This window comes from Penicillium verrucosum (assembly GCF_028828655.1).
Source record: "Penicillium verrucosum strain IBT 35672 chromosome Unknown utg000001l_segment0_segment0, whole genome shotgun sequence".
NCBI classification, from domain to species: domain Eukaryota; kingdom Fungi; phylum Ascomycota; class Eurotiomycetes; order Eurotiales; family Aspergillaceae; genus Penicillium; species Penicillium verrucosum.
The window spans coordinates 4880844-4902102 of NW_026643210.1; the positions used below are offsets into that span (position 1 = coordinate 4880844).

The following is a 21259-nucleotide window of genomic DNA, read 5'->3' on the forward strand; positions in this document are numbered from 1 at the left end:
AACCACCTCCGACATAATTACCAAATGCGGACTAGTGTTTCTTTCGGGGTCTCTGCGATAGCCCGCGTCCTCTGTTCTGCTCTCACGAATATCGCGCCGCATACAAACCCCAACTTTCTCCCCATCTCCCTCAGCCTGTCCTCCCCGCGGGGTAATTCGATTTCACTCATTTTCTGTCCGGATTTGATTTATTTGAATGGACTAAACGGATTATCAACCTGGAAAAGCCAATGACTTGATGATTTCCTTCGTTTTAAGTTCTACCGTCTCCGATCTTTTCGCATATCAACCGAGTCCACAGAGCTTCCGCGACACCACAACACAACATATGAGACCCCAATCCCCCCCTGGGAAGACTGCGCACACTCCGCTCTCCTCAGCCGGCCTCTTGGCCCGGCCGTAATTGCTGTTTCTTTTCATTTAGTCGCAGCCCTTGAGACGGGTCAGATCACAGCGATGGAGCGAAACATAGATATCTACGCCAGCAAGCTCGCCGATGAGAAATTGGGTGTGTTACCGAAATCCATAACGACGAGAATCGTTGTCCAGTATCTGTGCTAACCACCCCGTTATCTCAATAGATGTCAAAGTCCGAGCCAATGTTGCTACCGAATTACGAGACAGTATTGAGCCTCTATGCTCGGGCGCAAGCTACCCCATATTCCTAGCGAAGCTATGGCCGGTATTCAAAAACATTCTGAAGGGAGACCCGGTCTTCTTCAGCATGTCTTACGACCAGGTAAGATTCTTTGGCACAAGCTTGCCCTCGGTGGATGTTGCACGCAATAGGCTAATCACTTTGGCCATCCATTAGAAATTACGAAACTGCATCCTCGAGACACTACACCGATTGCCAATGGGCTCCCCCGACGTGGAGCCGTACGCCGTCGATATGGTCGATCTGTTGATGGAACTCGCGCGGATCGAGAACGAAGACAATGCGGTGCTATGCATGAAGACTATAATGGATTTGGAGAGGAACCAAGCCAAGGCCACCGCACACCGGGTGCAGGCTTTCTTGGAGCTTATCCAGGAAATGTTCCAGACTATGGAGCAAGTGGTTCGGGATACTTTCGACACTCCCAACCAGGCCACGCCCTCGGGAATGCCATCAACGCCCAACGCAACAGCACAGAACTTCCAGTCTCCGCGACCGAGCTCGCCTGCCACCTCAGTGTCAGATCTAGGACCTGATCAACAGTCGAGCAATGTTCTCCTCAAGGGCATGCAGTCGTTCAAGGTCCTCGCAGAGTGCCCGATTATTGTCGTTTCAATCTTCCAGACACACCGCGCATCGGTACCGGCCAACGTTAAACTGTTCGTGCCCCTCATCAAAACGATCTTACTGCTTCAGGCGAAGCCGCAGGAAAGGGCACACGCAGAAGCAGCAGCTCAAGGGACAATATTTACGGGCGTGTGCAAGGAAATTAAAAATCGCGCTGCATTTGGCGAGTTCATCACGGCTCAGGTTAAAACGATGAGCTTCTTGGCATACCTGTTGCGTCTCTATGCCCATCAGCTGCAGGACTTCCTTCCTACACTCCCTTCTGTGGTCGTTCGCCTCCTTCAAGATTGTCCACGGGAGAAGTCGGGCGCAAGGAAAGAGTTGCTGGTAGCCATTCGTCACATCATCAACTTCAACTATCGCAAGATCTTCCTTGAGAAGATTGATGAGCTTTTAGATGAGCGGACTCTCATCGGAGACGGCCTCACTGTCTATGAGACCATGAGACCATTGGCTTACAGCATGTTGGCTGATTTAATACACCATGTTCGTGAGCATCTGAGTCGCGACCAGATACGACGAACGGTTGAGGTCTACACTAAAAACCTTCACGACGATTTCCCTGGCACCAGCTTCCAAACAATGAGTGCAAAGCTTCTCCTGAACATGGCAGAGAATATCTCCAAACTAGAAGACAAGCGTGAGGCGCGGTATTTCTTAATCATGATTCTAGATGCTATTGGTGACAAGTTCGCATCGATGAACCACCAGTTCAAGAACGCTGTCAAGGTTTCTAGGGCGTACAAGGTTTTCAGACAGGATACCGAGCCGTGCGCCGAGAACTATCTTGCCGAGAAGGACCAGCCACCGGACTGGGATGAAATTGACATATTCTCGGCCTCCCCTATCAAGACATCTAGTCCGCGTGACCGTGGAGGTGACCCTGTTACGGACAACATCTTCCTCTTCCGAAACTTGATCAATGGGCTAAAGAATATCTTCCGGCAATTGAAGAACTGCAACCCAGATGATGTTCAAATTGACCCGAACAGCGTTCCCATCAACTGGTCAGAAGTCTCGTACGGCTACAACGCAGAAGAAGTTAGTGTGATCAAGAAGCTCTTCCATGAGGGAGCTCGGGTGTTCCGCTACTATGGGGTCGATCAATCTCCTCCTGAGATGAATTACGCATCTCCATTTGACTTCCTCGCAAGCCAGTACACTGCCCCAATGTCGCGCGAAGAAAAGGAGCTGCTGGAAAGTTTTGGCACTGTTTTCCACTGTATTGATACCGCAACCTTCCACGAAGTCTTCCATTCCGAAATCCCGTACCTACACGAACTCATGTTTGAACATGGGGCTCTCCTTCACTTGCCCCAGTTCTTCCTCGCCAGTGAGGCCACTTCTCCCGCTTTCTCCGGTATGGTTCTGCAGTATCTTATGGAACGGATTGATGAGGTTGGTACCTCGGACATGACCAAGGCAAAGATACTTCTAAGGATGTTTAAACTGTCCTTCATGGCGGTGACGCTGTTCTCTGTGCAAAATGAGCAGGTACTCCACCCGCATGTGACGAAGATCGTAACCAAGTGCATTGAGCTTTCAGTCACAGCCGAGGAGCCTATGAACTACTTCCTTCTTCTGAGGTCTCTCTTCCGAAGCATTGGTGGGGGACGATTCGAGCTCCTCTATAAAGAGATCCTCCCGCTTCTAGAAATGCTCCTCGAAACATTCAACAACCTGTTACTTGCGGCTCGGAAGCCACAAGAACGGGATCTTTACGTGGAACTCACCCTCACCGTTCCTGCCCGACTCAGTCATCTCCTCCCCCATCTTAGCTATTTGATGCGCCCAATTGTCGTCGCCTTGCGTGCCGACTCTGATCTTGTAGGCCAAGGTTTGCGCACTCTCGAACTCTGCGTCGACAACCTCACGGCGGACTACCTCGATCCAATCATGGGCCCGATAATGGACGAGCTAATGACCGCACTCTGGGATCACCTGCGCCCATCTCCTTACAACCACTTCCATGCACACACCACCATGCGCATCCTGGGAAAACTTGGCGGACGGAATCGGAAGTTCCTCAACCACCCGCCCGAATTGTCGTTCCAGCAGTTTTCTGATGACAACCCAAGCTTCGATATCAGGCTGATCGGCCCGAACGAGAAGCGGCCTTTCCCTATAGATATCGGTATTGATCTTGCTGCGGGGAAACTCATGGAGGTCCCCAAGACGGACTCCGGCAAAGCCTCGGACATCTACTACAAGCAACAAGCCTACCGTATGCTCAGCTCTCACCTCAAGCTCCAAATTGGTTATGACAACATCCCTGAAGACTTGGCAATCTTAATTAGACTCCACGCCAATGATCTATTCGAGAATAAGCCAGGTGCTATGGCAGACATCCTTGATAAGTCTGAAAGGTCGGCCTCTATCCCGAAGAAGATTGCGCAGGAAGCTACAGTGAAGAAGCTTATCAAGGCTTGTATCTTTGCTACCACTATCCCCGAGCTAGAGCAAACTGCCACAGGGTTCGTGGCGGATGTTTGCAAGCACTTTGCTCTTGTAGAGGTCGGTCGTGCCCTGGCCCAAGTCCGACACGGTCGCAAAGCCTTTGACGTTGCAAACGGGGAAGGCCCTGTGTACCTTGACTCTAGGATTCTCGCCGAGGCTTTAGTTGAGTGTTTGTCATCCGATGAGGTGCACGTCCGAGAAGCAGCTGAGCAGGCAATGGTAGTTGTGAAGGATGCCGCGGGCGTCATCTTTGGATCACCGGAAAAAGCAGCCAAGCTCCCATTCTTCGTGCACCTGGGCCGCGTCTTCTGCCACAGCTGCTACAGCGAAGAGTGGTTCACCAAAGCCGGTGGTAGCCTAGGAATCAGCCTGCTTTCAACCAAGCTGGACTTGGGAGATACATGGCTATATGAGCGACATGTCGAGTTTTGTCGGGCTTTGATGTATGTGATCAAGGACACACCTGCAGATCTCCCTGCGGCTACGAGGCTTCAGTCACAAGAGACAATGACATTCATGCTGCAACGATGCGGCAAGCTCATCCCCAAAGATGATTTGAAGAACGAGAAGAGCCGCTTGTATGCGCTGTCTGGCTTCTTCGTCTTCGAGCTCGCGCACATGAATAAGCACGTCCGGGAAACTGCTCGCCGTTGCTTCACCACGTTGAAGGATGTGCTTGGCTGTGAGGTCCATGAGCTTATTCTTCCCGTTAGAGATCGTCTCTTGCAGTCGATCTTCAACAAGCCTTTGCGTGCCCTGCCTTTCCCAACGCAGATCGGTTTCATCGATGCTATCACGTACTGTCTCGGCCTTCACAACGATATTGTCACCTTCAATGAGCCGCTGAACCGGTTGATGCTGGAATCTCTTGCTCTCGCTGACGCCGATGATGAATCTCTTGCTTCTAAGCCAAATGAGTTCAAAACTGCAGACATGATTGTGAACCTCCGTGTTGCTTGTCTTCGCCTCTTATCTATGGCAATGAGCTTCTCCGAGTTCGCCAACACGCCACAGAACACGAGCAGGGCTCGCATAATTTCTGTCTTCTTCAAGTCGCTCTACTCAAAGTCACAGGAGGTAATCGAAGCTGCGAATGCGGGTCTTCGTGATGTTCTCACCCAGACCAACAAGCTTCCTAAGGATCTGTTACAGAATGGACTGCGCCCTATCCTCATGAACCTCCAGGATCCCAAGCGCCTTAGTGTTGCTGGTTTGGATGGTCTTGCTCGTCTTTTGACCCTGCTTACCAACTACTTTAAAGTGGAAATCGGCGCCCGTCTGCTTGATCATATGAAGGTTATCGCGGATGATGCCGTGCTGCAGAAGGTGTCTTTCAGCCTTGTTGAGCAAAACCCGGCCATGAAGATAGTCGCTGCCATATTCAATATCTTCCATCTCCTCCCACCGGCCGCCACTTCTTTCATGGAGCACCTTGTCAACAAGGTCTTGGATCTCGAATTAAAGCTTCGAAGAACGTCACACAGTCCATTCAGAAAGCCACTTGTGAAGTACCTCAATCGCTACCCCAAAGAGAGTCTCGCATTCTTCTTTGCACGCTTCAAGGATGAGCGATTTGGACGATTCTTCGGACAGATCCTGGCAGATCCCGAGAGTGAAGCACTGCGGAACGCCATCGTCGCCGACACAGATGGCTTCTCTGCGGCCGCCTTTGGCCAGGACGCTGGTGACGACAAGAACACTGCTGCTATCAACGGAGTCTATGTCGCACACTCCCTCTGTTCCTACAGTTCAACCAAGCGCTGGTTGGTCTCGCACGCAGAGATGAGAAACAAGCTCCTGACCTCTGGCAGAGACCTAGAGAGGAAGCTCCGTGGTGACAGCCTGCCGGCTGATGAGCGACTTCGAGTGGAACAAGCCGAAGACCAACTGATGGATATTTTCACCATGTACTTGGCGGAGGCCACTCACGATCTGGACTTCCTGTTCGAAGTCATTGACGGACTCTCTGCTGACGAGTTGAAACGCACGCTTGCGCTTCCGAAGTTCATATACAAGAGCATCATCTCCAATGAGTCGATCGATTACCGGCGCTCTGTTATCATGCGCTGTCTCGACCTCTATGGCCAGAAGAGTTGCCCACAGAAGACAAAGACGTATGCCTTCCGTCACCTGGTCAACCCAATATTTGCCATGGACGTCCAGGTTACCTGGAATAGCCCTCCAAACACGCCTAAGCTGATGGATAAGAGCATGACCGAGTCTATTCAGAGTCGTTTGTGGAAGCCCCAGCTGGCTGATCTGAGCGAGGAGTCCAACCAAGCTGGCGTCGACCACTCACGAATGGAATTGCTACAGCTCTCTGCTTTGTTGATCAAGTACCATTCGCAAACTGTGCAGGATTCTCGCAAGGACATTATCAAGTTTGCCTGGAACTACATCCGACTCGAGGATATCATCAACAAATACGGTGCCTATGTTTTGATCAGTTACTTCATTGCGCACTATGAGACTCCATTTAAGATTGTGATCCAAGTGTATGTCGCATTGCTCAGGGCTCACCAAAATGAAGGCAGAGCGCTTGTTACGCAGGCTCTTGATGTCCTAGCTCCCGTCCTCCCCACACGAACAGCCAACAGCTCCGGAGCTGAGGCACGGTACCCGCTATGGGCTAAATGGCCCCGTCGTATCCTAGCCGAGGAAACTGCCAACCTCCAGCAGGTTATGAGTATCTTCCAGTTCTTGGTTCGCCAGCCTGATCTTTTCTACGAGTCAAGGGAGCACTTTGTGCCTCTCATTGTTCCGTCCCTTGTCAAGATTACGGGTCCACCAAACACCTCCAATGACAGCAAGAAACTCGCACTGAACTTGATTAGCTTGATTTGGCACTGGGAAGAAAAACGGGCTCAGAATGCCGAGGCCAGCCATTTGGCCAATGGCACATCTGAGTCTCCCGTTGCTAGGAAACGCAAGCTGGACGAAGCCCAAGAGCCATCGCCATCCCCCGCTCTTGGTCCTCCCAGTAGCCGCGAACGGTCGGAGTACACTGTGCCCAACGATCTGCGTGCGTCATTGATCAAGTACCTTATTACCTTCATCACTACAATCCCCGAACGTTTCCTGGTTCCAGCAGCTCAGATTCGCCAAATGCCCACGACAAAACAGCAAACCCCTGTCCCCACTGGTGACATGATCAACAAGGCTATGAACCTGCTTCGCGGCCTCCTTTCTCCCGAGTACTGGGGCGATCTAGACATCGATCTCTACCAAAAGGTGACTGAGCCAATCCTAGTGGGTGATAAGGGTGATAAAGTCGAGGACAAAATCACCTACATGGTCAACACACTGCAGGTCGTCAGGGTGCTTATCGCGGCCAAACCAAATGAGTGGATTGCTGCTCGTCTTCCTGCTATTCAGAAGCTTCTCGAGAAGCCCTTGAAATCGGACAACCCAGAGATTCAGGATTCTCTTCATGGACTAGAAGACGAGATGGATGTTTTGCACAAACTGCCGCCTCCTGTTCGCCGTGTTCTTGACGCCATTCCGGATGAACAGCCCGATGAGGAAGATGCCATGGACACGGAGGGGACGCCTTCGGAGTTCGGCTCGTATTTGTCTGCCATCGCCACTGAAACACTTTCTGCCAGCAACTACGTTTCAAGCTTGAACATCTTGTGGACCCTTTCAAAGATCAAGCCTGCCGAGATTGACGCACACATTCCCGCTGTCATGAAAGCCTTCTCCACAAAGCTCGCCAAGGAACATGTTGCTGCATCAACTCAGAATGGCGCTCAATTGACGAACGGCACTAAACCTGCCGAAGGGGCCCCAACCACCGATCAGCAAGAGTTTGAGATTGGCGTTGATCTCATCCTCAAGACTATTGAGCTTATTTCTGTTAGAATGTCTCATCTCGGCGACCAACGTCGTCCATTTTTGAGTGTTCTCGCACAGATTGTGGAGCGCTCACAAAATATCGAGCTGTGCAGCAAGATCTTGGGCATGGCGGAGTCATGGATCTTCCATTCCACCGAGTCATGGCCAACCCTGAAAGAGAAGACGGCTGTTCTGCATAAGATGCTGCTTTTCGAATCCCGTTCTGACCAGACAATGTTGAAGAAGTTCCTTGATCTTGTCATTCGAATTTATGAAGACTCGAAAATCACTCGCACTGAATTGACAGTCCGTTTGGAGCATGCTTTCCTGATTGGAGCAAGAGCCCAAGACGTCGAAATGCGGAACCGCTTCATGCAAATCTTCGACAAGAGTTTGACTCGCCTTGCAAGCTCGCGTCTTAGCTATGTTCTCACATGCCAGAACTGGGATACTCTTGCTGATTCCTTCTGGCTCGCCCAAGCATCGCATTTAGTGCTTGGATGTGTGGACATGACCACCACTGCCCGCCTGCACTCCGAGGACTTCACCCTGTTCCCCGTGTCATTCCTCTTTGGCAGCGGCGATAAAGATCCCCGGAAGGCCGATATCATGGTTGACAACCAGCTGGAGACTTTCGTCGCAGAGCGAAGACGATTCATGTCCGATATTGGCGATGTCAGAGTTCGCGATCTGATCGAGCCTTTATGTCAGCTCCAACATACCGATTCGAACGTCGCCTACCAGCTGTGGACTACCATCTTCCCTCTCTTCTGGTCGACACTGTCCAGCAAAGACTGCATTGATCTGGAGAAGGATATGGTCACATTGCTCACTCGTGAGTACCACCACAGACAGCTAGACAAGCGGCCCAACGTCGTACAAGCTCTCCTTGAGGGTACTGTACGTGCTAGTCCTCGGTTCAAAATTCCTCCCCATGTTGTCAAGTATCTCAGTCGTACCTACGACGCATGGTACACTGCTGCTACCTACCTTGAACAAACTGCCATTAATCCCATCATTGACACGCCCACTGTACGCGAAAGCAACCTCGATGCCCTCGTTGAGGTTTACGCAGGCCTCCAAGAGGACGACTTCTTCTACGGAACCTGGCGCCGTCGTTGCAAGTTTGTTGAAACTAATGCCGCGCTTTCTTACGAACAACAAGGAATGTGGGACAAGTCTCAACAACTTTACGAGAACGCCCAAATAAAGGCCCGTTCCGGCGCCATGCCATTCTCGCAGGGTGAATACTTTGTCTGGGAGGATCATTGGCTGATCTGCGCCCAGAAGCTCCAGCAGTGGGAGATTCTGAGCGACTTCGCCAAGCATGAGAACCTGAACGATCTCTTGCTGGAGGCTGCTTGGAGGAACATCGAGAACTGGCAGAGTGAAGGTAACCGCGAGCAGCTTGAGTCATTGATCAAGTCTGTATCCGACGCTCCAACTCCTAGACGCACCTTCTTCCAGGCCTTCATGGCTCTTCTCCAATACCACACGAAGAAGGACAATATCCAAGACTTCAACAGCGTTTGCGACGAGTCTATCCAGCTCTCCATTCGCAAATGGCTTCAATTGCCGAAGCGCATCACCAATGCCCACATTCCAATCCTGCAGCACTTCCAACTCTTGGTTGAGCTGCATGATGCTAGCCACATCTGTAGCAGCTTGGCTCAGACAAATGAAAGGAACTTGGATACCAAGTCCGCCGAACTCAAGCTGCTTCTCGGAACCTGGAGAGACCGTTTACCCAATCTTTGGGATGACATCAACACATGGCAAGATCTCGTCACCTGGCGTCAACACATCTTCCAGCTTATCAACGGCACCTACCTCAGTCTCTTGCCCCCTCAGACCAATAATGTGGCCAGTAACTCTTACGCCTACCGCGGATATCATGAAACAGCCTGGATCATCAACCGATTCGCCCATGTGGCTCGAAAGCACCAGATGCCAGAGGTCTGCATCAACCAACTCAGCCGTATCTATACCCTTCCAAACATTGAAATTCAAGAAGCCTTCCTCAAGCTTCGGGAGCAAGCGAAGTGCCACTACCAGAATCCGAAGGAGCTGAACAGCGGGTTGGATGTGATCAACAACACTAACCTCAACTACTTCGGGCCGCAGCAGAAGGCCGAATTCTACACACTCAAGGGCATGTTCCTCGCCAAGCTTGATCATGTCAATGAGGCCAATGAGGCCTTTGGAGTTGCTCTTTATTACGATCTCCGCCTTGCTAAGGCTTGGTCTGAGTGGGGACAATACAGTGATCAGCGCTTCAAGGCTGATCCGACTGACTACGAGCTGGCTAGCAACGCTGTTAGTTGCTACCTAGAAGCGGCCGGTCTCTACAAGAGTGCGAAATCCCGGAAACTACTCAGCAGAATCCTCTGGCTCCTGAGTCTGGACAACGACGAAGGAAAGATCGCAAGTGCGTTCGAAAACTTCAAGGGAGACACCCCGGTCTGGTACTGGATCACTTTCATCCCTCAACTTCTTACCAGCTTGTCGCACCGGGAGGCGCGCCTGTGCAAGGCTGTCCTGGTAAAGATCGCCAAGTTGTACCCACAGGCTCTCTTCTTCTTACTTCGTACGAACAGAGAGGACATGCTGAGCATCAAGAAGCAGCATGACCAGAAGCAAGAGAAGTTGAACCGGGCTAGACAGCAGCAGCAAGGGTCCTCGCCCAGTACGAAGCCAAATTCTGTTGCTGGTGCCGAGAGCTCTCCTGCCCAGAAATCCCAGCCTGCGGCTGCATCGACCAATGTATCCCCGTCGGTTCCGCCTGCAAACTCATCCGCCATACAGAATCCAGCTCAAGCACAAAGCCAGTCTCCCGCACAGCCACAAAACCCCATGCAGACATCTCCACAAGCCGGCCAAACTCCGGGCCAAGCGCAGCAAACTCATCTGCAAGTCCCAGGTCAGACCGGAACACCCCAACAGAACCAGTCTGCACCCGCGGATGGTGAGAAGGAACCTCTGAAGAAACCCTGGGAGTACTCAGACGAAATCATGTCTGGACTCAAGACGGCTTTCCCCTTGCTTGCTCTCTCTATGGAGACAATGGTCGACCAGATCCACAAGAACTTCAAGTGTCCCCCCGACGAGGATGCTTACCGACTCATTGTTGCTCTCTTGAACGATGGACTGGCCTACGTGGGTCGCATGCCTGGATCTTATGCGCAAGACTTCAAGTTGCCTGCCGCAACAGAAGCCAACATCACTCGATTCGCAGAGACCATTCTCCCAGCTCACATTCGCAAGTCATTTGAAGCGGACTTTGTGACCAAGAAGCCGACCATGAACGAGTATATCCACAAGCTGCGGCGCTGGCGTGACAAGTTCGAGGAGAAGCTTGATCGCAGATCACAGCACACATTCCTCGAGAACTCTTCACCTCATCTGAGTGAGTTCCGGTTCCTCAAGTTTGACGAAGTTGAAGTTCCCGGCCAGTACCTACTCCACAAGGATAAGAACCAAGATTTTGTCCGCATCGACCGTTTCCTTCCCGATGTGGACCTCATCCGAGGTATTGGTGTCTGTCATCGTCGCTTGAAGATCCGCGGACACGACGGCAGTATGCAAGCATTTGCCGTTCAGCATCCCGCTGCCCGCCACTGCAGGCGCGAAGAACGTATTCTTCAACTGTTCCGGATCTTCAATGGTCTGCTTGCAAAACGCAAGGAGAGTCGCCGCCGCAACTTGTACTTCCACCTGCCGTTGATGGTTCCTCTAGCGCCACACATTCGGTTGGTGCGCGACGATTCCTCGTACATCTCTATGCAAGGGATTTACGAGGATTACTGCCGCCGCAAAGGCATCAACAAGGACGACCCCGTTCTCTTTACAATGGACAAGATGCGGTCGCTGGCAGAAACGAAGCAGAACGTAAGTGTGCCCTCCATCTTTCATATAACAAAGTCTAACAATTCCCAGCGCACGCCCGATCAGCAACAGGTCCTTCGCACAGAAATCCTAACCGCGATTCAAGACAAATGGGTCCCGAGTACCGTGGTGTTGGAGTACTGCCAGCAGACATACCCCAACTTCTCCGACTTCTGGCTCTTCCGTCGTCAATTTGCCTACCAATACGCAGCGATTGCTTTCATGACCTACGTTATGCACATTGGCAACCGATACCCGAACAAAATTATGATATCTCGTTCAACGGGCGATATCTGGGGTGCCGAATTGATCCCCACCATCAACCCGGCCAAGGCGTTCTTCTACAACCCAGAACAAGTCCCCTTCCGGTTCACACCAAACATCCAGACACTTCTGGGTCCCATTGCGACGGAGGGTGTGTTCGCCTGTGCAATGATGGCAATTGCCCGCTGCCTGACCGAGCCGCGACACGAACTGGAGCAACAGCTCAGCGTCTTCGTGCGCGACGAGATGATGTTCTGGGCCACGGCTCATCACCGCGGTGTCCTACCCCCTGGACAACTCCGCGACCTGGTCTACAACAACAGCGAGATCATCGTCAACCGTGCTGTCAGTCTTGCCAGCCCGCCAGAGGGCAACTTGCCTGCCAATCAGACCACCATCGATCTGATCTCCAAGGCAGTCAACCCTCAGCACCTGGCGTCGTGCGATGCATTATGGATGCCGTATTTGTGATCAATGCCTGTTGTCGGTTTGCGTGTTTCTGTCCCGCCACTTGGCGGTGGGAACTTCTTGTATGGCTATTGTGTTTTCTGAAGTGGTGGGTTTCGTCTCTGGGTCTGTTTTTTTCTGAGCGTGGGCGCTTCGGTGAGGTGCGCAGCTTTTTATGTTACTATGATTGTGATACCGGACTTTTTCTTGTTTTAATACCTTCTACAATGTCTTTGATAATTCGGAATATTACCTAGCTCTGATATTTATTAATGTTTGCATTCACTTAATTGTCATTTGTGAATTGATGACAGACCGAAATCTAACCTAGACCCCCCCAAGATTCCGCCTACTGATCCTTCTGCCTTCCGAGGGACCTTCGAAAACTACTATGGGAACAGCTCTACGGTAGAAGATACGAGTGAAAGTGAAAGATAAAAATTGTAATTTGATAGGCCTGGGTAAATCCTCGCTTCAACTCCGTGCCCATAAAACAATCAAAGGCGTTATTGCGAAGGAACTTATTCCTTGCTGGGGTTGGCGTCGCGCTTGGAGTCAGTCTCGGTGTCGGTCTTGGCACTGTGAGTGGCAGCGGCATAAGGGTTGGCGCCAGGATGTAGTTCTGGCAAAGAGAGATAGAGAAGTAAGGTTGATTCCTACAGATCTGCAAGGAGATCTACTTATGTAGGTGGCCAGTACGGGCGATTAAGTAACTTATGCGACCGGCACATAACTAATGTGGAATTTACTGAGGAAAGGTTTATGGAGAAACCAAGCAGTAGAATTCGTAATGATGAAAGTGGACAGAGAGAAAGAGAGAAACTATCTACAGGTAACTATGGATCTGTCTCATTGTGGGTCTATGTGCCTTAGACACCCAGGCACCCAGGCACCCAGGCACCCAACAATAACTCTGTCATTGGTTATTATGGGGGCAGTTTGACATAAAGGCGGTGTAAAATCTCGAAGACGGTGTGGAGAGCGGTAGGCAGAATAAAGCATCAATCCAGTGTAGCACCCGATGTAGAAGGCGGTGACTGAATTTTCAGGCAGGGCGTGTGGGTAACGCAACAAACTCCTAAGAATATCTAGGAATAATCCTCTACACTCGCAATGGGGCGTTCTATGGTTACGAAGTAGGTATAGAGTGGAGGAGAAAACTCATTAATAAATCATTAATCATTCGTTTCATTAAGAGTATTGACGGTCAAATTGGCCTAGAGCCCAATGTCCCTTAGACGGCTGAACTGTCGTCTCGGTTGGCGCTGGGGGTAGTCAAAGCCTTCGCCTTAGCCTCAGCCTCCTTAGCTTTAGCCGCAGCCTCCCTGGCCTTGCGAGCGCGCATCCTTTCACGGGCAAGAAGACGCTTCGCATGCATGTCCGCCGCATACTGCGCCTGAAAAGCCTTACGCTCCGCTTCCTCTCTTTCGATTTGGGCGTCCAGGGCTGCCGACTTTGTGGCACGCTGCTTTTCCCGGAACTCCTCAAGAGCCTTTCGATCCTCTTCTTCTTCGGCCTTGGCGCGGCGAAGGGCCTCCTCGTCGATCTGCTGCTGAACAGTAGCCATAGCAGCCTTGTCGCCGCGGGTCTCGGTGCGCTCCATGCGGGCGTTACGGGTGCGAATTCCATCAATGGCGTCAGCGATTTCCATCTCGCGCTTGGAGTCGTGCATCTTGTCTTCGAGGTCGGCCATCTTGTCTCGCTTGAGTTGCTCTTCCTCCGCACCGTGTTCCTTCTCGAGGCGGTCAATGGTCTGCTCCTCAGTCTCGTCCTTGTACTTGTCGGCTGCGTCGTCGCGCCAGACTTCGAAGTTGCGGGTTGCGCCACGCTCGCACCGATAGTCGCGATCTAGTAAAGAATGTTAGTTTTGATAGGGGAAAGTGGGGAAATGATTTAAAACTTACTCTTGGGGTCGGTGCAGAAAGTTATCTCGCCGCTGCATCCAATGCAACGGATGTAGAAGCGGTACACCAGACTGCCCATGTACTTGTCCTCGGCGAGCTCCTTCCGTGAGTTAAACTTACGACCCTTCGGAATGTGCTGGCCACAGTGAGTGCATCTCATCGAAAAGGGTGTCATCAGACGGATGGTGGCCACCTTGGCCTCGGCCTTTCCATCTTTTCTAGAGCGCTTCTTCTGCTCAATCGCAGATGGATCGAAGTCGGGTGGGTAATACTTCGAGAGAACCTTTCGTTCAGCCATGTTGCTGTTATCGCGAACAGAATTGGAAGAAATCGGAGACTGGGAGAACGATGAGTGGGAGAAGTGGAAGAGTGGAAGAGTGGGAGATCGACAACAAACCTGTGGGCCCTGCGGCAAAACAACTTGCCGCGCGACCTCTTCCCGCGGGGGCTGCGCGGGCTCGGCGGCAATAGTCACGTGTTCTGGCCAAAGCAAACTCTCCCTCCGGACCCGCTCGAGGACTTTAGCGACGGAGACGTCTCCACCGCCCATTGCTATTCGATAACGCCGCAACGATAGCGATAGCGATAACGTTCGATACCGATAACGTTCGGATCGATAAGGATCGATGACGTTGTCGAGTTTCGAGAGGTCGAAAAGTCACGTGGGGACTCAGTCTTGGGGAGTCTCGTCACCTGTCTCGTCATCTTAGGCCCACTGCGCCTTGCGCCTTCCATTGTTGTTCTTTCATCACATGCCATTCTTCAACCTCGAACTAGTTACCTAGTTATAATCCAAATACAAGTACTACTATATAATCTCAGATATCAGCGTGATTAAATGGTTCAGGCATTTCATATGAGCCATAATATACGTTGAAGGAGGTTATTTAATGTTAATTAAGTGCTTAGCATTGTCTATGGCCTAGTAACTATATAACTACCATTCATTGCAGTGACAATTGGAGGGCCGAGTGCCAGGAGGTTCCGTGGCCGAGTGCCCAGGTGGGTAAAAGCTCTTATGTAATCTTCAAAGTGGAGCCATGATTAGATGGGAGCAAACGGGAAGTCACGTGGGATCTGAATTACATCGGACGAAACAGGAAGTCACGTGGGATCTATACTCGACTTGTACATTTCGTCTGACAGAGTACAACGGGAAGTGTGTTGGTATTGACAATATCATCTTATGTGGTTTGATCAAGGCAACCCTTCTATCATTTTAATCCGATACATGTCCTATAAGCCAAACACCTTTTGTACATACAACATAGCAACGTAGTTAACAACTTAGTTACTTGACCTTCCCGCATCAGAACTACGCACGGACCACTGTTTGGTTCAAAAAAAAAAACAATAGGGCAAGGACCCCCATGCGGAAGTTGCTACTTGCATTGCTTGGATATCGCCCGCTTCTAACAGGAATCTCTCCATGTCTGTTGTCTCGGTGAAGCTATTCCTTAACTCGCCGCATCCGTCGATATGGAAAGGTTCCTGCGCTCCTGGCGACAGGACGCGTTAAACCGTGGCCAGCATGATTCCGCAATCTACATTGGGGACAAAGTCCTGGCGCTTACCAGTAAGGAATAGAAGCACCGTGGATATTCAAAATGAATACAATGGATACTAATTTGCTGGCAAAGACAGTGACTCTGACGCCTTTTGGCTGGCTCAGGTACACTTCTCGAATAACAACTTCACACGCGCCTTGGCCCTTCTGTCCCGCAAAGATCTCGTTTCTCGAAGCACCGCCTGCCGTTATCTTGCTGCGCACTGCTACATAAAACAGAACCAATTTGAACAAGCCCTCTCCATTCTTGGCGAACACAACCCCACAGACCTCATCCGTAACCACCATACCCGCCGCAAGACCCAACATCAAAGCCATGTCACATTGCGCAATGGGAGGAGTGCGACGCCGCGGAGTGATCGAGCTGAGGAGCGAGAACGCGAGGATGCCAACAATGTGCGGTTTGAAGCCGCCATGTGTTATTTACGGGGACTCTGCTTTGCCAAGCAGAATGCATTTGATCGTGCGCGAGACTGTTACAAGGATGCTGTGCGGATTGACGTACAGTGTTTTGAAGCTTTTGACCAGCTGATGAAGAACTCTTTAATGTCTCCCACGGAAGAATTAGAATTCCTTGAATCACTAGACTTCGATTCCGTCTCCCCCCCCGATCCCATGATGGCACAAGAGGCTGCCCACTTTACGAAGATGCTGTACACGACGCGTCTATCGAAATACTCCTCCCCTACCATACTCTCCGACGCCACTGAAACCCTATCCACACATTATAATCTTGCAGAGAACCCCGATATCCTTTTATCCCGCGCGGAAGCTCTGTACACGCAATGTCGGTTTGCTGAAGCTTTGGAATTGACCTCCTCTATCCTCTCCACATCTCAATCAACCGACCTGGCCTCCACAAATCCCAGTATTCCTGCACAAAACAACCTTGGCCATGCCCCAGCCATTTATCCGCTCCACTTAGCTTGCCTTTACGAGACCGGTGCCACCAATGCCCTATTCTTACTCTCTCACATGCTTGCGGATCACTCCCCCGAGGAGCCTTACACATACTTGGCAATCGGAGTGTACTATCTGTCGGTATCAAAGGTGGCTGAGGCGCGACGCTTCTTCTCGAAGGCCTCACTGCTAGATCCGCATTCGGCACCGGCTTGGATTGGATTTGCGCACACCTTTGCCGCCGAGGGTGAACACGATCAAGCCATTGCAGCGTACAGCACTGCTGCTCGCCTTTTCCAAGGCAGCCATCTTCCCCAACTCTTCTTGGGAATGCAACATCTCGCCCTCAATAACATGTCTCTGGCGCACGAGTATCTATGTGCTGCTCATGCCATGTCGACTGGAGCTGCCCCCGGCTCTGTCCCTTCCCTCACACCTAATCCCTCCGGTATTGTCTCGGCAGTCGGCGGAGACCCACTAGTTCTCAACGAGCTTGGAGTGGTCTTTTACCATCAGAATCATCTTAGCGGCGCCATTGAACTGTTTGGGCAAGCACTAGCCCTGGCTACCTCTCTCCACTGCGAACCCAGTGCCTGGGTGGCTACACGTGCAAACCTAGGTCATGCCTTGCGTCGCATGGGCCGTCTGTCCGAATCCCTTCGTGAATTCGATGAATGTCTCCGTGTGGGTGCGGGAGGGAGCAGCATGGGCTACTCGCCATTTTTGGGTGGTGGAACGGGTGGCTCGGCCGCGATCGCTACCGCATCTGGGGTTGGGGGCTACGAAGATCGCGGGCTGACGGGTTCTCTTCATACGTCTCGTGGCCTTGTGTTACTGGAATTGGGACGAACCACTGACGCGGTGACTGCCTTGCATGAGGCCGTGCGTGTACTTGGGGCGAGTGGCGGCGGTGATGCAGCCGGAGGTGCCGGTGTGGCGGGCACATTACTTTCACGTGCACTCGAGCTCTGGGCCTTAGAGGGGCGACAGAAGGACCGCACGGCTTTCGAGGAGAGTATGCGAGAAGCCAGTGCAGCCTCCTCCAAGCGTCGGGGATCTACTCGATCTCGTGAACAGAAGGGGAAAGAGCGAGTCGCCCCGGAGGAGATGTCTCGACGACGTGGACGTCAAGAGCCCTTTGTGGAAGGGTGGACGGAGGAGGCGGCTCATGTCACCACGGCCCCGGCTGAAGGTGAAAAGGTGGAAATGGACCTCGACGACGAAGCTGATGGACTTTTGCGCCGAGCTCTTGGCCGTGTACGACATAGCCGACAACGTCGACCCGCAGTACCTGCTACTCCGGATATGGATGCCAGCCAGACAGCTGCTCCATCCAGTCGCAGTCGTGGAACACGACATGGGCGGAGTCACTCTGGACAATGACGAAGCTTGGGAATCCTCTCTAGGTGACATTTTGCGTTATTTCACATGCATTGCGGGCGTTTCTAACGAAGGAAAATTGGCTAGGGGGTTGGGAAATTGGTTTTTTTTTTTTTTTTTTTTTTTTTCCCTTTCTTCTTTTGTAATGCTATACTGCATGCTCATACTAGATGATCAAGCTGACATTGTTAGAGGCATTGCTTATACTTGTCTCTAGTTTAATTCATTACTGTGATTATGTTTCTTCCCACTTTAAACACTCTTTAGACTACTATATCAAGACAAACATCAAGCCATTCCTAGATCACCATGACAACCTCATTTCCAATTCGCCTGCAACGCGGCTTGTCGCTTCTCTGCGTTGTAACCGCATTTAGCTTCAGCGCCATCATCGTCATTTGGTTTGGCATGAATTCCGACAGATAATAAATTCACCCCCGTCCTCACCCAGTTAATCCCCGCCGGACACTACGCCTTCGAATTCTTCACTACCTTCCAATGCTCGACATCTCTCACCTGTCCGAATCTGGTCTCACCCCGGTTGTTAAGCGAATCGAAAGGATAGATATCCCCTAGTTAGTCTGGCGGGGTAAGTAGGGCGATGTTAAGTAGGTTGATTGGAACACGCGTTCGAGCGTCCTTAGGATAGAAGATTATTGCGTATATTGAAGGTCAGTTTGATAATGTTGGGGTTTTTTTTCTTTTAATTCTCCTATTGCGACTTGGATATCTCAACTAACCATACGCACTATTTAGGCTCTTATTCGGCTTTATTAAAATACCGACAGGTTTGCAATACCTGACATCTACAAATCGACGATAGATCTATCCGGTTACTTTCTTTTAGAGGAACTTAGCGGTCATTCGATCATATTTGGATGTTGATCCAACATTCCTTGGGTTATGGAGTGGTTGTGCTTCCTTGCCTCATTCTAGTCCACTACCACTCTTTTAGGGCTTTATTTCACATCGATCACCATCAACCAGTACGACTCGGTCTCTTCACGCCGAAGAGTCCAATTCAGTCAAAATAACTCGACAGCCCAACGGCGCGAGAATCCCACCCTGTTCAAATCAGCATACATCATCAAAGCTCACCAGATGAGACAACATACCGGCGTCATCTTCAACCGATACTCAGGATCAACAACCCACCTAACCCTCCCCAACAAGACAAACAACAAAATCTTCACCTGCAACAACGCAAATCCCTGCCCAAGACACTTCCGCTTATGGGCATTAAATGGAATATAAGTTCCCCGAACCGTTTCCCTCCGAAACCGCCCCTGCATTTCCTCGACAGTATCCCCCCCACCTCTCTGCCCGGAACTCCTGCGCATCAGGACCCCATACATCGGGGTTACTATGCACTGCCCACGCATTCCATCCCACAAACGCGCCCGCGGGGATAGGGAAGTTCTCCACCCAGTAGCGCAGGCTGTACCGCGACTCGGTTAATGAGCTGAGATACAGGTGGGAAGAGACGAAGTAGTTCCAACACCACGGCCGTCAGGTACGGGAGATTGTTAATGACTTCCTGTGATGGATTCGGATGGGTCTTTGCTGTACTCAGGATCTCCTCCCGTAGTCGATCTTGGATATCGACTCGTGTCCCCAACTGCCAGAACATCGAGGTGACGAGTTGCTGCGCGTTTTCGTGCGCCGTTAGGAAGGTTATCTTGAGATTATCCCGGAATTGTTTCTCGGTTATTCGCCCCGATGTGTATGCTTCCCCCAGCATGTGCGAGACCATTTCCTTTTCCTCGCTCTGTGGGGGTTTCTCTTGTGTGCGCTTTTGGAGCATGTTCATTATCATTGCGTACAGTCGGTTGTCGAATTCGCGCATTATTTGATACGCGCGTTTGCGTGAAGGTAGGAGCCAGGGGAAGTGGTCGAGATCCGGGAAACTGAAGTACATTGGTTTGAAGAGGGTTGCTTTGATTATAGATTGGATGGATTCGATTCGGACGGCGCCATTGGGTTGGCCCAAGCTCTGTCAGGGGGTTGGTTAGTATTTATTCAACTGTAGCATTTCTGGATTGGAGATTGGATGTTCATTTCAGGTTGATGGTGATTGTTGATACCTTGAAATCCAAGTCCAAGAAATTCTCGCCCATCACATCAACAGCCCATTTCTGTACATCTGCCATAATCAAAATGCCTTTGTTGGGTCCAGTCTCTTTCTGCTGATCAATCAAGATATCAACCAACTTCCTCGACTGTTTCAGCAAAGAAGTCGTCTCAAAAACCTTCTTCTGCAATCCAGCCTTCATGATACCAGTGTAAAGCCTCCAATTCTCTCCATGGGCATTGATGATATTATCACCGACCAGCGTTGCAATAACAGCATGCGGGATCTTAATCTGACTCCCTGCTTTTGCATATATTTGTTCATTTCGAAACATATCAGTTAACCAATCCGGTCGTGAGACGAGAACACTCCATCGTCCTCCGAACCAGACTAACACGGCGCCGTGTTTTCCTAGTGGGGCCCTGAACCAGCGCTCATAGATCTCGTCTTGGCCCATTGAGGACCAGAGGCCGAGGATTGAGACGTAGATTGGGATTTTGGGGAGGTTGGGGAGGTTTCGGGGGACGTGAAGGTACCATGTCAGGAAGAGGAAGGGTGGGAGGAGGAGGGCTAGGAGGGTATAGAGGAGTATGGAGAATAAGGCCATGGTGGTGATAGGTTTGAGGGATTTCGTAGAAGCAAGAATTAGAAAGGTTAGGGAATGGATTTTGATACTCTCTTGCTAGTACTATATAAAAAGTTGGGTGTCTACTTGGGGCTCCGTGCCCTGATGCACCTGGTGTCAGCGGAAGTCAACACACTTGTTCTGATGTCACACTGTCCACCGTGGCTATCTTTGGATAGGTTTCTGCTGCGTCTTACTACTAAGTGGCTTTCGTTGAGGGATAGGTTAGGGTTCGGTATATTGGATTTGGAAAGTGGCACCCGAGGCTTCTATATATACTGTAGAGTGCTGAAGGTTAAAATGTATATCAAGACCCAGGAGAAAGAGAACAGATGAGTTGCAGTCCTATATATAGTAGTATAATTTCCCCTCCAACGAAGGTTATAGGATGAGGATGTGGGCATACACCTCCCTTTGACTCAGTGATTCTTCATTGATCATTAGAGGAATAATTGACCACTTAGGCAGCCTTGTCATGTCCTTTTTGTAGTCTGTCTTCTTAGATAGTCTTCTCTCTCTTTTCCAGCTGTCTTTTAAATGCTATCTTTCTAAGATATTAGTGTTTAGGTAGAATATAGGTGCCTACAAGGGCTCAAAATGTGCAAAACAACTTTTCTTTTTTATGATAGTGACTAGAATA

At 50.8% G+C, this 21259-nt stretch overlaps 6 protein-coding genes across 6 annotated transcripts; 2 read left to right on the forward strand and 4 right to left on the reverse strand.

Annotated features, from left to right (window-relative positions):
* Window positions 1-456: 456 nt before the first annotated feature.
* N7516_001795 (histone acetyltransferase TRA1) lies at window positions 457-12196 on the forward strand (the record flags this gene model as incomplete). The annotated part of the gene is made up of 4 exons (XM_057214515.1): window positions 457-508; window positions 582-739; window positions 815-11464; window positions 11513-12196. The coding sequence occupies 4 exons, from the start codon at window positions 457-459 to the stop codon at window positions 12194-12196; spliced, it is 11544 nt and encodes a 3847-aa protein (XP_057076398.1).
* A 1210-nt stretch (window positions 12197-13406) lies between these two features.
* N7516_001796 (Saf4/Yju2 family protein) lies at window positions 13407-14626 on the reverse strand (the record flags this gene model as incomplete). The annotated part of the gene is made up of 2 exons (XM_057214516.1): window positions 13407-14020; window positions 14077-14626. 2 exons carry the CDS (start codon window positions 14624-14626, stop codon window positions 13407-13409), a joined length of 1164 nt encoding a protein of 387 aa, XP_057076399.1.
* Window positions 14627-14628: 2 nt separating this feature from the next.
* Window positions 14629-14811, reverse strand: N7516_001797 (uncharacterized protein; the record flags this gene model as incomplete). Its single annotated transcript, XM_057214517.1, has 1 exon — window positions 14629-14811. The coding sequence occupies one exon, from the start codon at window positions 14809-14811 to the stop codon at window positions 14629-14631; it is 183 nt and encodes a 60-aa protein (XP_057076400.1).
* A 744-nt stretch (window positions 14812-15555) lies between these two features.
* Window positions 15556-17926, forward strand: N7516_001798 (anaphase promoting complex subunit CDC16; the record flags this gene model as incomplete). Its single annotated transcript, XM_057214518.1, has 2 exons — window positions 15556-15652; window positions 15717-17926. The coding sequence occupies 2 exons, from the start codon at window positions 15556-15558 to the stop codon at window positions 17924-17926; spliced, it is 2307 nt and encodes a 768-aa protein (XP_057076401.1).
* Window positions 17927-18925: 999 nt separating this feature from the next.
* N7516_001799 (uncharacterized protein) lies at window positions 18926-19278 on the reverse strand (the record flags this gene model as incomplete). The annotated part of the gene is made up of 2 exons (XM_057214519.1): window positions 18926-18988; window positions 19039-19278. The coding sequence occupies 2 exons, from the start codon at window positions 19276-19278 to the stop codon at window positions 18926-18928; spliced, it is 303 nt and encodes a 100-aa protein (XP_057076402.1).
* Window positions 19279-19286: 8 nt separating this feature from the next.
* On the reverse strand, window positions 19287-20601 carry N7516_001800 (uncharacterized protein; the record flags this gene model as incomplete). The annotated part of the gene is made up of 2 exons (XM_057214520.1): window positions 19287-19916; window positions 20008-20601. 2 exons carry the CDS (start codon window positions 20599-20601, stop codon window positions 19287-19289), a joined length of 1224 nt encoding a protein of 407 aa, XP_057076403.1.
* Window positions 20602-21259: the final 658 nt, after the last annotated feature.